This window comes from Lepus europaeus, chromosome 3 (assembly GCF_033115175.1).
Source record: "Lepus europaeus isolate LE1 chromosome 3, mLepTim1.pri, whole genome shotgun sequence".
NCBI classification, from domain to species: Eukaryota; Metazoa; Chordata; class Mammalia; order Lagomorpha; family Leporidae; genus Lepus; species Lepus europaeus.
The window spans coordinates 27,021,882-27,035,830 of NC_084829.1; the positions used below are offsets into that span (position 1 = coordinate 27,021,882).

General features: G+C 42.4%; 1 protein-coding gene across 1 annotated transcript; it reads right to left on the reverse strand.

Annotated features, from left to right (window-relative positions):
• Nucleotides 1-8,566: 8,566 nt before the first annotated feature.
• Nucleotides 8,567-8,931, reverse strand: LOC133756778 (cytochrome c oxidase subunit 6C-like). The gene has a single exon (XM_062187374.1). It carries the CDS (start codon nt 8,879-8,881, stop codon nt 8,654-8,656), a length of 228 nt encoding a protein of 75 aa, XP_062043358.1. The 5' UTR covers nt 8,882-8,931; the 3' UTR covers nt 8,567-8,653.
• Between the last annotated feature and the right edge of the window lie 5,018 nt (nt 8,932-13,949).

The following is a 13,949-nucleotide window of genomic DNA, read 5'->3' on the forward strand; positions in this document are numbered from 1 at the left end:
AATTGCCAACCTTCAGCTAAACAGGCTAGAAAAATGTATTAGTGTGGATTTTATTTTATTTAGTTGTTTGTTTATTTGAGAAGCAAGAAGGCAAGATGAGAGAGAGAAAGAGACTGAGAGCTCCCATCTTCTGTTTCATCTCCCAAATGCCTACAAGGGCCAGGGCTGGTCTGGGTGGAAGCCGGGAGCCAGGAGGTCAACCGGGTTTTCCATGTAAATGGCAGGGATTCGGTCACTTGAGCCATCTCCAGCTGCAGCCCAGGATGTGAATTAGCATGAAGCCGTAACTAGGGGCAAGGATTGGAACCCAGGCACTCCAGGATGAGATGCAGCATCTTAAATGGTAGGCCATAAATGCCTGCTCTGCTTGTGAATTTTAATGCTGACTCTGCAGGTCTCATATTATAGCTAGGTCACAACCTGAAGCCCAGTTCGCTCAGTTGTGAATACGTTAATATCTGTGTTGTCATGAGACATAAATAAGATGGGTTACATGAAACTATATCAAAATATAAAACAGTTAAGCAGGTGTTTGGAGTGACTAGGTTTGATCCCTGGCTCTGGCTCCAGATTCCAACCTTCTGCCATTGCAGATCCTGGGGTCAGTAGGCGATTGTGTTCCTGCCACTCACCTGGAAGGCCTGGATTGAGTTTCCTGCTCCTGGCTCTTGTCTCGGCCCAGGCTTAACAGCCATTGTGGGTATTTAGGAAGTGAACCAGTGGATGGGAGCTGTTTCTGTCTCCCTCTCTGTCTCTCAAATACATAAAAATTATATATAAAGATACAGATAGATGGATTTTCCTCAATGTACAATGGATGCCATACTTAATTTTTTGTTTCTTTAAGTTCAAAGGATTTAAGTAATAACATAAAACTACATGAATAATTCACTATGCCACAATATCATGCTCTGTGTGTGTTCTAAGAACTATATGGAACATGGGTCCTTTCTGCCGGCTCACCTATGGAACTACCATAGAGGCATCAACGGCTATTCAAGGAAGCTCTGCCCTGTCCCTTGGTGGCTTACACAAAGGAAACGAGGAAAGAAGTGCATACATTATGCAAGAATGAGACTTAGTTTGATGCTTAAAATAAATTGCAAAAGAAAAAAACACATTAAAAAAGAAAATTGATAGCACATACAAACAGATCCAATTTCTTTTTCTACATTGCTGCATTGCTTTTCTAATATCATGTAAAAAATTTACGCATCCATGTTCATGAATGATATTATCATTCTCCTTTCTTCTATTATCTTTAGGGAAATACTGGCCCCACGGAGTGAGTTGGTGAATATACCCCTTTCTTGTACTTTCTGGAAGAGTTTGTGTAGCATTGGTGTTCATTCTTCTCTAATGGATAGATTTTTGTCATTGAGGCTTTCTATTTCTATTTCTTTCCTAACTAAAGCCCTTTCTATTTCTTTCCTAACTAAAGCCCTAAGTCCATGTTTTCCCACTGTTTCATCAGCTCACTCACAGAGACCACTCATAGAGACCACTCACAGAGACAGGTGCACACAGCACTGGCCTCTGTTCCAGAGCCAGGCTGCTCCAGGCAGGACAGACAAATCTTGAGATACTTTCCTTCAGTGTTAGGCTGAGTGGTGAAGCCGCAATTTTTCCATCTCATTCCCCACTCCCTTCCATTGAACTCTAAATTGCTGTTTAGAGAAAACTCAATTTTGAATTAGTAAGATTTTAGCTTATTAAAATGATTCCAGGTCACTTAAAAAAACAAGGATTATTAATTAAAAAATGTGTAGTTGTCCAGAAAAATTAGCCATGCCTCTTGCTATTGTTGTTGAAGGACCTGTGCTATAGTTCAAACATTATTTTGCTCCTGATCTCACATAGAACTTTAATACCTAGGGTCATGGGTTGGTGGTGATAGGAGAGTGGGAATTTGGTTCAATTATAATGTGACAGAAGTGGGCTTCATGGGAGATTTTCAAGTCATTGGGAGCATTCCTGGAAGGCAGTTCTTGCAACAGAGTTGGTTATAAAAGTCAAGTTCAGCTTAGACTCCCTCTGAGCTTCCTAGCTCACCTTCCCCTGCAAGTGCTCTGCCCTTACCATCTTCAGGCTCACTGGATGCTGAACCAGTGAGATCTGCCTGATCTTGGCTTGTGAACCTCCAAAACTGTGAGCCAAAATAAACCTCCTTCCTTCACAGGTAGCTTGTGTTAGGTATTTTGTTATATAAGCGAAAGCTAACTAACATAACCGCTGACTCTACCTCCTACTCCCCAGCTTAGCTTCTACTTCCTAATCTTTGGGAGGTTTGGTTCCTTGTTTGATTTTAATGAGGATTAAATGAAATTATGCAGACTTGTTGGCACCCAAAATCTCACGAGAAATATTGGCTGTTATTACAACTCCTTAGGGCTCAGTTTCCTTAATTTGCAAAACAGGGCGGTTAGATGAGATTTCTTACAAAATGGTTTTCAAAATTTCCTACTGCTACCTGAGAAAGACTCTGCCTCTAATATATATATATATTTTTAAATTTCCCAGTGGGGCTTACTCACTAACTGATTAAAATAAATTTTTGGCAAAGGGATGTATTCTAAAATTTCAACATGATTATTAATTTTATTTCATTTTGAGTTTAAATCTATTAGTTATATAAAACATTTATGTTTTTCTTTGGGCCAGTGCTGTGGTGTAGTGGCTTGGGCCTCTGCCTGCAGTGACAGCATCCCATATGGGCGCTGGTTCAAGTCCTGCTGATCCTCTTCCAATCCAGCTCTCTGCTATGGCCTGGGAAAGCAGCAGAAGATGGCTCAAATGCTTGGGCCCCTGCACCCACATGGGAGACCTGGAAGAAGCTCCTGGCTCCTGGCTTTGGATCAGCCCACCTCAGCCATTGTGGCCATTTTGGGGAGTGAACCAGCAGATGGAAGAACCTTTCTGTCTCTCCCTCTCTCTCTCTGTAAGACTGCCTCTCAAATAAATAAATAAATCTTTAAAACACATGTTTCCCTATTCATTTTTTTTGTTGAATGTATGAGAAAATACTTAACCTGGGCGACGTTGCTGTTGAACTTGATTTATTTTTGTATTGGACTGGGTGTAAAGGTCCTGAGCCAGCCCTGGGCTCTTAGGAGGAAAGCTGTCAGCGCCAACCACAAAGCTGACCACACGTGCATCAGAGCCGTGGCTCTGATGAGAGTCTGAGCAGGCTGCACAGTAGCCAAACAGAAGAGCGTTTCCAGGTCATGGAGAACATAATTCAGCTTAGAAACCCCGGGAAGATACAGTGTAGACTTCAGTGCTAGACTAGGGACGCCTGCATCCCGTATCAGAGTGAGTGGGTTTGAGTCCCAGCTCCACTCCTGATTCCAGCTTCCTGGTAATGTGTTCCCTGCAGGCAGCAGGTGATGGCTCGCGTGCCTGGGTCCCTGCCACCCACAGGGGAGACCTAGACTGGGTGCTCTGTGCCCGGTTGTGGCCTGGCCCAGCCTCAGCTGTTGCAGGCATTTGGGGAGAACACTCCTGGACAGAAGATCTCTGTCTCTCTGCCTTTCTCTCTCAGTCCACTTTTCAAATAAATAAATAATTTACAAATATTTTAAAATAAATAAAGTAGGGCTCTTTCCATATAAAAACAAAGTTCCCTGGAGCCGGTGCTGTAGCTCAGCAGGTTAAAGTCCCAGCCTGAAGCAATGGCATTCCATATGGGCACCGGTTCTAGCCCAGACTGCTCCACTTCAGATCCAGCTCTCTGTCTGGGAAAGCAGTAGAGGATGGCCCAAGTCCGTAGGCTCCTGCACCCACGTGGGAGACCTAGAAGAAGCTCCTGGCTCCTGGCTTTGGATTGGCACAGCTCCAGCCATTGCAGCAATTGGGGAGTGAACCAGTGGATGGAAGACCTCTCTCTCTCTCTGTAACTCTGTCTTTCAAATAAAAATAAATCTAAAAAAAAAAAAAAAGCTAAAATACCCTTGAGTATTAACACAACAGGCTTATGCCAGATGATTTCTTTGAACTAGCAACACTTGATTCTAAAGCAAAGAATCAACATTTGATTTTAAATGAAGAGTTTATATTTCAAACTTATTCTGATCCTGGAATTTTCCTTTCCCTTTTTTATCCTTTTATTTCATTAAAAGGATGGCATTCCTCTTCTCATCTCACCTTCCTGATTGTGATTTAAGTTGAACATTATTCAGGTTTTCTACAGTATGAGCTGCATCTAACAATATACGGACAAGGGGCAGTAAAGTATTTTATCTTCATAATTGTCATATTGTTAAAAAATAAAACCTACGTTCCCCTATCTTCATGAGGAAGAGTATAGTAATGTTGTCTTTTTTCTTTATTCAGAGGTTTATTTCCCAGGTTATCAATCCAACTTTTGAATAGTTAATATTTTTCAGAACTCCCATTTTGAATGGAATTATCACAGATTGCTATTTTATGTCTATAATTCAATTCTCTGATTTCTTCCACTTCCAAGAAAAACTTAAAATTTTTCTCCTTTGGTCTTGAAAGTAGAGAAAGGAACTTCCTCTGAACTTATCTAACCCAAGTTCTTATTGTTTAATAATGTATTCAGCAGGTGAACTCAGTCCTTTTTGAACTGACATACAGTAAGAGTACAGTAAATACTTTTTGAAGAAGTAAATGTTCAACTTTTGAAATAAGTCATGTTTTAGCAATCTTTTTTTTGAAAAAGATTTATTTATTTATTTGAAAGGCAGAGTTACAGAGAGAGACATCTTTCGTCTGCTGGTTCACTCCCCAAATGGCCACAATAGCTGATCTGAAGCCAGGAGCTTCTTTCAGGACTCCCACTTGGATGGCAGGGGCCCAGTGACTTGGGCCATCTTCCGATGCTTTCCCAGGTGCATTAGCAGGGAGCTGGATCAAAAGTGGAGCAGCCAGGACTCGAATTGGTGCTCGTATGGGGTGCTAGCATTGTAGACCACAGCACCAGCCCCAGTAATCTTACAAATAGATTTTTATTTATGAAAGCATTATTAAAATAAGCTTTCAATTTTAGAGTAATTTAAAAATTTAGTATAGTTTCTGTACATGATTCACCCTATTTCCATCTAATGTTCACTTTTTTTTTTTTTTTTTTTGGACAGGCAGAGTGGATAGTGAGAGAGAGACAGAGAGAAAGGTCTTCCTTTTGCCGTTGGTTCACCCTCCAATGGCCGCCGTGGTAGCGCGCTGCGGCCGGCGCACCGCGCTGATCCGATGGCAGGAGCCAGGTGCTTATCCTGGTCTCCCATGGGGTGCAGGGCCCAAGGACTTGGGCCATCCTCCACTGCACTCCCGGGCCACAGCAGAGAGCTGGACTGGAAGAGGGGCAACCGGGACAGGATTGGTGCCCCGACCGGGACTAGAACCCGGTGTGCCGGCGCCGCAAGGCGGAGGATTAGCCTAGTGAGCCGCGGCGCCGGCCTAATGTTCACTTTTTATAATCACTGTACATTTGTTACAATTGAGAACCGACATTGGTAAGTTACTATTAACACAACTATGGGGGCTGACATTGTAGCGCAGCAAGATAAGCTGCCGCTTGTGACACCAGCGTCCTGTACCAGAGCTCTGATTTGAGTTCCAGCTGCTCTGCATCAATCCAGCTCCTTGCCTTCCCTGGGAAGTGAGCAGAAGGTGGACAGCAGCCACCCGCAAGAGACCAGGATGGAGTCCTAGGCTCCTGCCCTTGGCCTGGCCCAGCCCTGCTGTTATGATTGTTTAGGGAATGAACCAGCGGATGGAAGATTTCTCTCTCTGTCTCTCCTCTTTCTGTCACACTGCCTTTTGAATAAATAAATAAATAAATAAATAAATCTTAAAAGCAAAACTAAACTCTTTTCCCCCACTAATCTATTCATGTTTTCCTTCCAGAAACCCCTCTAGGATCCTACACCCTTTGATCAGGGTGATTTCTCAGAGTTCCCTCCTTTTTCACGACTTTGAAAATATTGACGGGTACAAGTCAGGTATTTTTGAGTTTGCTCTATGTTTTTCTTTGATATATCTGACAATATGCTTAAGGGAAGGCTATCACCGAGGTCAAGTGCCCTTCTCATTGTGTCACATCATTGGGTATAAGAGAGAAACATGACCTTGACCCCTTGGAGTACACCAGGTTAGTGTAATTACTTTCAATTAAGAAAATAAAATTATTATTGTTGCTTTCAGATGCAGCAGAGTTATATATTTACAAATATGAATTTGACACATGGAAAGCATTGAATTTTAATTGCAACAATTGCATTTAACTGACTCAAATAATGACTATATTTAGTCCAGTGATATGTCCTTTGGTTTTTAAAATGAATTATTAAGCTTATTACTTATCTTAAAATGTCTATGCAGTTACTAGGTGGGAATATATATTACAAATTATTTCTGCATTTTCTTTGCCATGTGAAAGGAAAAAATCTTCTAAAATGAACTACATAAAATATTATCTTTTCAGTAGTTGGAAAAAAGTATCATCAATTTCAAACTATCGCCAGTCACCTTTCTTTGTAGTCATTTGGTATATATAATTACCTTCTTCTTTTCCATTTGTAATATTTAAATATTTTTTATGTTGCACAATGGCCTATATGGCATATAATCTGAAATGGCATTTCTATATAGCCATGAAATATTGGAAATTTGGTCTAGCATACTAATTTAGTTTTCTGATTCAGCTTGCTTAAATCTCTCATCTTAGTTTACACACACTCTCAAACTTTCAAAATACCTTGTCCTGAGCACTCCATTTTTACTCCAGTAGGAAATGTCTTTAGTTTTATAGGCAATCTAGTACAATATTCAAAGCTTGCCTGTTGTGGAAGCAATCCTGAATGGAAGAGGAAAGTGGGCCACACACATAGAATGGAAAACTCTCGAATATTATTCATCCTCATGAAAAAGAAGAAAATTCTATTACATGGTACAACATGAATGGATTGGAAGATATTATCCTAGGAAAATTAAGAGAGACACAAAAAGAAAAATATTGTATCATTGCATATACATGAGGGGTTTAAAGTAAACTCATAGAAGTGGAAAGTAGAATGCTGGTCCAGGACCTGGGGAGAGGGGAAAGAAATGGGGGATTGTTTAATGAACAGAGGAGTTTCTGTGTAAGGATAAAGAGGTTCTGGAGATCGGCCACACAGCAAGGAGAACATACTGGACATTATTGCTGAACTGTACACTAAAAATACTGAAGTTAGTACATTTTGTGTGTTTTCTATCACCATAAAAGATGTCTCCAGGGGCCAGTGCTGTGGCGTAGCAGGTTAAGCTGCAGCCGGTGATGCCAGCACCCCATTCAGGCACTGGTTTGAGGCCCAGCTGCTCCACTTCCAGTCCAGCCCCCTGCTAATGCTCCTGGGAAAGCAGCTGCAGATTATCCAAGTGTTTCGGACCCTGCACCCATGTAGGAGACCCCAAAGGAACTCCTGGCTTCTGGCTTCTGTCTGGCCTAGCCCCAGCTATTGCAGCCATTTGGGGAGTGAACCATCGGATAGAAGATATCTTTCTTGTCTCTCCTTCTCTTCCTATAATTCTACGTTCCAAATAAAGCAAAAAGTCTCTGTAGGTTAAAATTCTATTATTTTGAAACAATTCAGATGTGCAGAAAGTTGCAAGAGTAGTACCAAGAGCTCTTTCTGTATAAGGGTTATTTGTATTTCCTTCATCCAGATTCTCTGACAACTAACATTTTACCGCATTTGCCTTGTTAGTCCCTCTCTGTGTGCCTGTGATTTTTTTTTGCACTATTTAAGAGTAGATTGCAGACAAGATTCCTCCTTATTCCTAAATACTTAAATGTGCATTTCTTAAGAACAAGGACATTCTCTCAAATAACCACAGTATAATTTATTAGAGCAGAAAATGAACACTGATAAAGTAATGTTATCTAATCTATAGACCTTATTCAAGTCTTGCCAATTGCTCCACTAATGTTCTCTACAGCAAAAATAAGATAAAATAGAGAAGAAAAAAGAAAAAAGAAATGGAGTTTGGGGTCTACTCCAAGATCATACGTTGCCAAGTCTCTTTAGTCTCCTTTCATCTGGAACGGGTTCTAGGTCTTTGTTTTATATGACCTTGACCTTTCAACAAGTACAGGCCTGGTTATTTTGTAGAATGCTTCTCCAGATAGACTGAGGTTAGGCATTTTAGCCAAGAATACCGTGAAAGTGATGTTAGCCCTCGCTGCCTTACATCAGGAGGCAGGATGTCAGTCCGTTCTATTATAGGTGATGTGTCTACTTCCTTCTTTTCCCTGCTGTAACCTACAATTTCCTGCTTTGTAACTGACAGGCACTAGGTGGGGAGATACTTGGAGATTATGTAGATACTCTATTCCTCACCAAAATCTCCTGCAATATTTTCTCACATCTATTGCTAATTCCTGCTCAAATCGATCATCACTATGCTGGTGCATTCTGGTAGGGACAGCTTTTGTTTCTCAGTCATTTCTGCCTTTGTTTATTTATTCATTTATTTACTTATAACCATATAGACTCATGGACTCCTATCTTATTCAATGATTTATAATTTCTTACTGTGATCATTTTTTTTTTTTTACTAGCCCGTATATTTCATGTTTCATAGTTCAGGAACACAGGTCAGTGACAAACTTCTACAGAATTCAATCCAAAGAAATTCTTTACATCCCAAATCACTTTGCACTCTGGAAGATACCAGCTTTCTTCATCTCCTCAAAATCTTTCATGGAATCATAATTTCTGTAGAAATCTGCATATGCCTTCTTTCTTGGTTCTGCCACTGCAAACTTATACAGAGCTGCAACGCTCAAGGACACGGCAAAGGCTCCGACAATATGAAAGCGCAGGCGTTTGGCTGGAAGGCCCCGCATCTGAGGTTTCGCCAAAGCACTGGGCGCCATGCTAGTTCTTGTCCTCCACACCAATGTCCTTCCTGGTTGCTAGAGAAATGGACGACACCTACTGTGATCATTTGACATTCACATTTCACACGATCTGGCCAGTGGGAACCCTCCAGGCACTTTCCTGCATTCTTTGACATGGCCTCATCTTTCTTTGAACACTTTTTAACTTTCTTATTCAAGATGTGTTAAGCTTTTTTTTTTTTTTTCAATCTTTTCCATTTGTTGAATCAGTCATTTCTGCAAGAGGCCTTTCATCCTGTAAGTGAAAAATAATGTTTAGAAATTAATACTTGAGGCCGGTGCTGTGGCTCACTAGGCTAATCCTCCACCTGCGGCGCCGGCACCCCGGGTTCAAGTCCCTGTCAGGGCGTGGATTCTGTCCCGGTTGCTCCTCTTCCAGTCCAGCTCTCTGCTATGGCCCGGGAAGGCAGTGGAGGATGGCCCAAGTGCTTGGGCCCTGCACCCGCATGGGAGACCAGGAGGAAGCACCTGGCTCTTGGCTTCAGATTGACACGGCGCACCAGCCGTGCTGACCGTAGCGGCCATTTGGGGGGTGAACCAATGGAAGGAAGACCTTTCTCTCTGTCTCTCTCACTAACTCTGCCTGTCAGAAAAAAAAAAGAAATTAATACTTGGGGGGCCAGCACTATGGCATAGCAGGTAAAGTTGCCGCCTGTGCTGGCATCCCATCGGGATGCTGGTTCAAGCCTTGGCTGCTCCACTTTGTATCCAGCTCTCTGCTATGGCCTGGTAAAGCAGTAGAAGATGGCCCAAATCCTTGTGCCTTTGCACTTGTGTGGGAGACCTGGAAGAAGTTCATGGCCAGTTGGGGAGTGAACCAGTAGATGGAAGACCTCTCTCTCTCTGCTTCTCCTTCTCTCTGTGTGTAACTCTGACTTTTAAATAAATAAATAAATCTTAAAAGAAAGAAAAAAAGAAATTAATACTTGGGATACAGGAATGTTTACTGCTACAGGGAGTGTTATTGCTTGTGGGCCCTTATGATGGACAGAGCCAGGATATTTGCATGTGTGTACACATATGTGTTGCAGGTGGCACTCTCTGAAAATCCAGTTCTGAGACATTAGTTGGTGAGCAATAAGTTTATTAGAGAATGCTCTAGGACCAGCCCCTATGGAATGTAAGACCCATGGGCAGCGAGTTTCATTTTCCTCTCTGTTCTGTCCTTAGCTCCTAGAAGAATTCTTGGTGCACAGAAGATGCCCAGTACCCAAGCGTTTGTCCAGGCCTCCCAGCACCATCTCCAGGTTCAGGGATTCAACAGGAGGATTCACAGTATGCAGCATGTAGTCCTCCACTCAGAAAAGATTTATCATAGCAAAAGGACATCAAACAGAATCAGCAAAGGGATGAAGTACAGGGAAACCTGGCACAAGCTTCCAAGAATTCTTTCCCATTGGAATCCTGCAGGATGCAAGTAACTCCCCCAGCAATGAATGTCAACAACAGTCTGAAGTATTGCCCACAGGGAAGCTCATTAAAACCTTAGGACCTAGGATTTTTATTGGGGAATGGTCATGAAGGCAGCCCTGCCTGACTCCTACCAAAATCCCAGACTCCAGAAGCAAATGTCCAGAAGAAATCCTATCTTTTGCACAAGCAGCTTAGTAAATCCTCTTTTCAGCTCTGGGAAAGGGGAGACCACTCCCCAAATTCAAGTTCCCAGATGCCAGCCAAGGGCTGACCTTGAAAGTAGAACTCCCTAAAGATAGGAGTCTCAGGCCTGCCATGTGAACTTTTTTTTTTTTTTTAAAAAAAAGTTATTGATTTTTATTTGAAAGGTAGTTAGACAGAGAGATCTTCCATCCACTGGTTCTCCCCAAATGCGATGGCCCAGGCTGGGCCAGGTCAAAGCTGGAAGCCAGGAGCTCAAGCTGGGTCTCCCACATGGATGGCCAGAACCCAAGTACCTGAGCCATCACTGCTGCCTCTCAGAGTGCACATTGGCAGGAAGCTGGGATAGGAAGCAGAGCCAGGACTCAACCTAGGCCCTCTGGTCCAAGACGCGGGCACCCCAAGGTGCATCTTAACTGCTGTGCTGAACACCTGCCCCTGCCCTATAAACCTTTTTTCCTGCACAGTGTGTTAAAAGAATTTGTCACTTTTCAGTTGACAAAAAATGAAGTGTTGCAGAGCTCAGGAGCAGGATAAGATAGATGAACGAAAACAAAGTTATCTTTTTTCCCTTTGAAAAATGCTGAATGAATTTTGACCTTGGTTACATGCATAAACACAACTTGCTTGTGTATTTTTTGAAGTACTTGCCTAGAAAGGAGATGTGGATAGAACCTCACACATTGCTTGGATTCCATGCATTTTAGGATGTGTTTCCGATGGAAATGGCGAGGGTCTACTGGAGAGAGTGGGTCTCATGCCAGCCTTCCGTGCAACATCTCTGTTTCTGCTTTCTGAGTATCCAGTGCTCTTGAAAGTAGCTGCCCGTACAAAGGGGTGCATAAATACTTGTTCAATGGGTAAATGGCGCTGCTATAGCTGTTAAAAATGGTTTAATTTCACAGGCCTGTGAGTGGATTCAACTTATATTAAAAACAAATGTGACTTGTGACAGATGCTAACTAAACTTGGAAACTGGTATCATAGCTACTGTGATAAAACAGGTTAAAATATTTTTATTGTACCATATTTAGGTGTGTTGGAATTGTAAATAAATAGCTGGCATTACTGTTTTTGTTTGCTTTAGCTAAAGTGAGAGGGAGAAATACACACATACACACGCACACACACACACACCTAAAACTGTCTGGAGTTGTGTGGAGTGAGGGAGGAGGATCCTTAATTCCCTGGATCCAGCCTTCTCTACATGACACTGGCAGAATAATGGTGATTCTATGGGGAGATGTCTCAAGACAGAAATGCCCGGAAACTGAAGTCCAAAACATTTTGCAAGTTCTAAGATCAATAAAAGTAATGCTGACTTATTGGAGTCTGAAATCATATAGGAGAGATTTAATAAGAAAAATGTTAGTCAGTCTTGATTTGAATCATATCTTGTGGTTTTAGAACATTTTCCCACTAAGCTTCTTTCTTATAAATATTATAAGTCTATATTATATTGCCCAGATAGATATTTTTAGAGCACTAAGTGGAATATGGTAATTTGCTTTAAGTTCTGATGAAAATTAGCCTGGTTTTTATAAACACATATACATATTTGCATATGTGCATACATTGTGTGTGTGCGTGTATTTTAATCTCTCATTACTTGTTCAAAATGTTTATTTACAGCTACCTTATTGTAAAATCCAAAATTTATGACAGGAAAGAGTAAAACAAGCTCGTGGGGTGGGCTGACATTCACCCTTTCTCAGGCAGGCAAACTCAGCCTCTGTTCAGAGCTGCGGCCCCATGACCAGGGATACAAACATTAACAACATTTTAGTGTTTACATTCAAAGGAGAGGCAGAGGAAAGCTGTCTTGTGAAAAACTCCAGTGATGTGTGAAACACTTAGGAGTTCTGCGCTTTTGCAGAGTGATATCCTGCTAAAGCGCTGTCCAAATGCATCCATGAAAATATTGACTCAAGAGTAAAGGGACCTTTGGAAAGCATATTTCTGGATATTGAATTTAGAAATGAAATGCTAAACAAGTTTTCTGAGCGCTTGTATAACCAGGCATTCCTAGAGTTTTAGAGCTGAGTCAGGTCTGCAGAGACGCAGATATACCTCTCCATGGCGCAGCCTGGGAAGCTGGGCCAGGGACGTAAGGGTACTTGTTTAAGATCACACAATTTGTGTGCCAGTGGAAGAACTCACGTCTCCCACTTCTACAGTTCCTGCCAGGGTATCTGACTGCTTCCTTCAGTTTGGATGAGCAGGGACTCCAGCGCTACATACATACTATGTGTACAGTAATATAGGAGGTCCTGCATTAATACAGATTTGATTAAAAGCCATCTGATGCCTCTAATGCTGCAGTCAGTCAGCCTTTGCTATCTGGTGCTGTTCTGGGGTTGCACCCAAGAATAAACAACTGGAGAAATGGTGCCTTCGTTTGGTCTTGTCCTGGAACCAGGTACTCTCCAAATATCTATGGAAACTCTTGCAACTTTAGATATCAGCTCTGCATTGGCAGGAGAATTCTGGAACTTCCGGGGTCTGTAACGAGACTTCCTTAGTCTGCAGACGGCCCCTGAACAGCTGGGGCCTACAGTGTCATGCTGGCCCACCCCACTTGAATTTAGGGAGCAGTTTGAAATCAGTTGCAACTACTATATTAAAACACGAAGAGCATTTTTAGTGTGTGGCAACGTATTTTGAAAAAACTGGTGGGTTATTTATGCCTGGGGATTCTCGGTGACCTGTGCCACCATAAATAGAGACAACCTTATGCCCTTCACTCCAGGGCTGACTGAGATGACAGCACAGTCACCCAGCTGAGCTGCTGCTGAGACACCCCTGTCCACACCGGCTGCAGGAGTGATGCTTGTCACGTCGATGTGCCTGCAGGCTTTGAGGTCTGGTCTCCCACCCCACTGGAAGCCCAGCACTCCCCAGGGAGTGGCGAGATGCCGCATCTCCAGTCCACCCTTTCCTGGTGATCTAATGGGAGATGGCATTCAAGTCTGTTGGTGAGGGCATAACTCTAGCACAGAGTGAACCTAGAAGTGGCTCTGCCTACAAAATGGAAAAAAATAGTCTTTAATTCACCAGGCCCAGTCTAAGTGGCTTATAAATAAACCCCTTGTTTCATGTGGCGGTCACTTCCCACCCATTCTTGGTAACCTCATCAAATTGGACCAGTGCTTTCCAACAAATAGTTGCTATAATGCAATATGTCCTTAACCTGTGTTTCACCTTCAGACTGCTGTAAGACAGAAACTCTCAGGAAGAATCTTGCTCCTTTGGGCAGAGTGAGAGATAACCCATTTCCAGCCCCAGCGAGTGTGTGTTCTCCCTGGATTTTCTTAGCAAGACCCGGAGGATTCGACCCAACTCTGTCTCTGCAGCTGCTGCCTGTAACTGAGAATTTCTAATTTACTTAAGGAAATTAACAGCAACACATGCTGGAATAAATTCTGGTTGG

Excerpts from the sequence above, each read along its gene's own strand:
- LOC133756778 (XM_062187374.1), bottom strand. The coding sequence starts at position 8,881 with ATGGCGCCCAGTGCTTTGGCGAAACCTCAGATGCGGGGCCTTCCAGCC.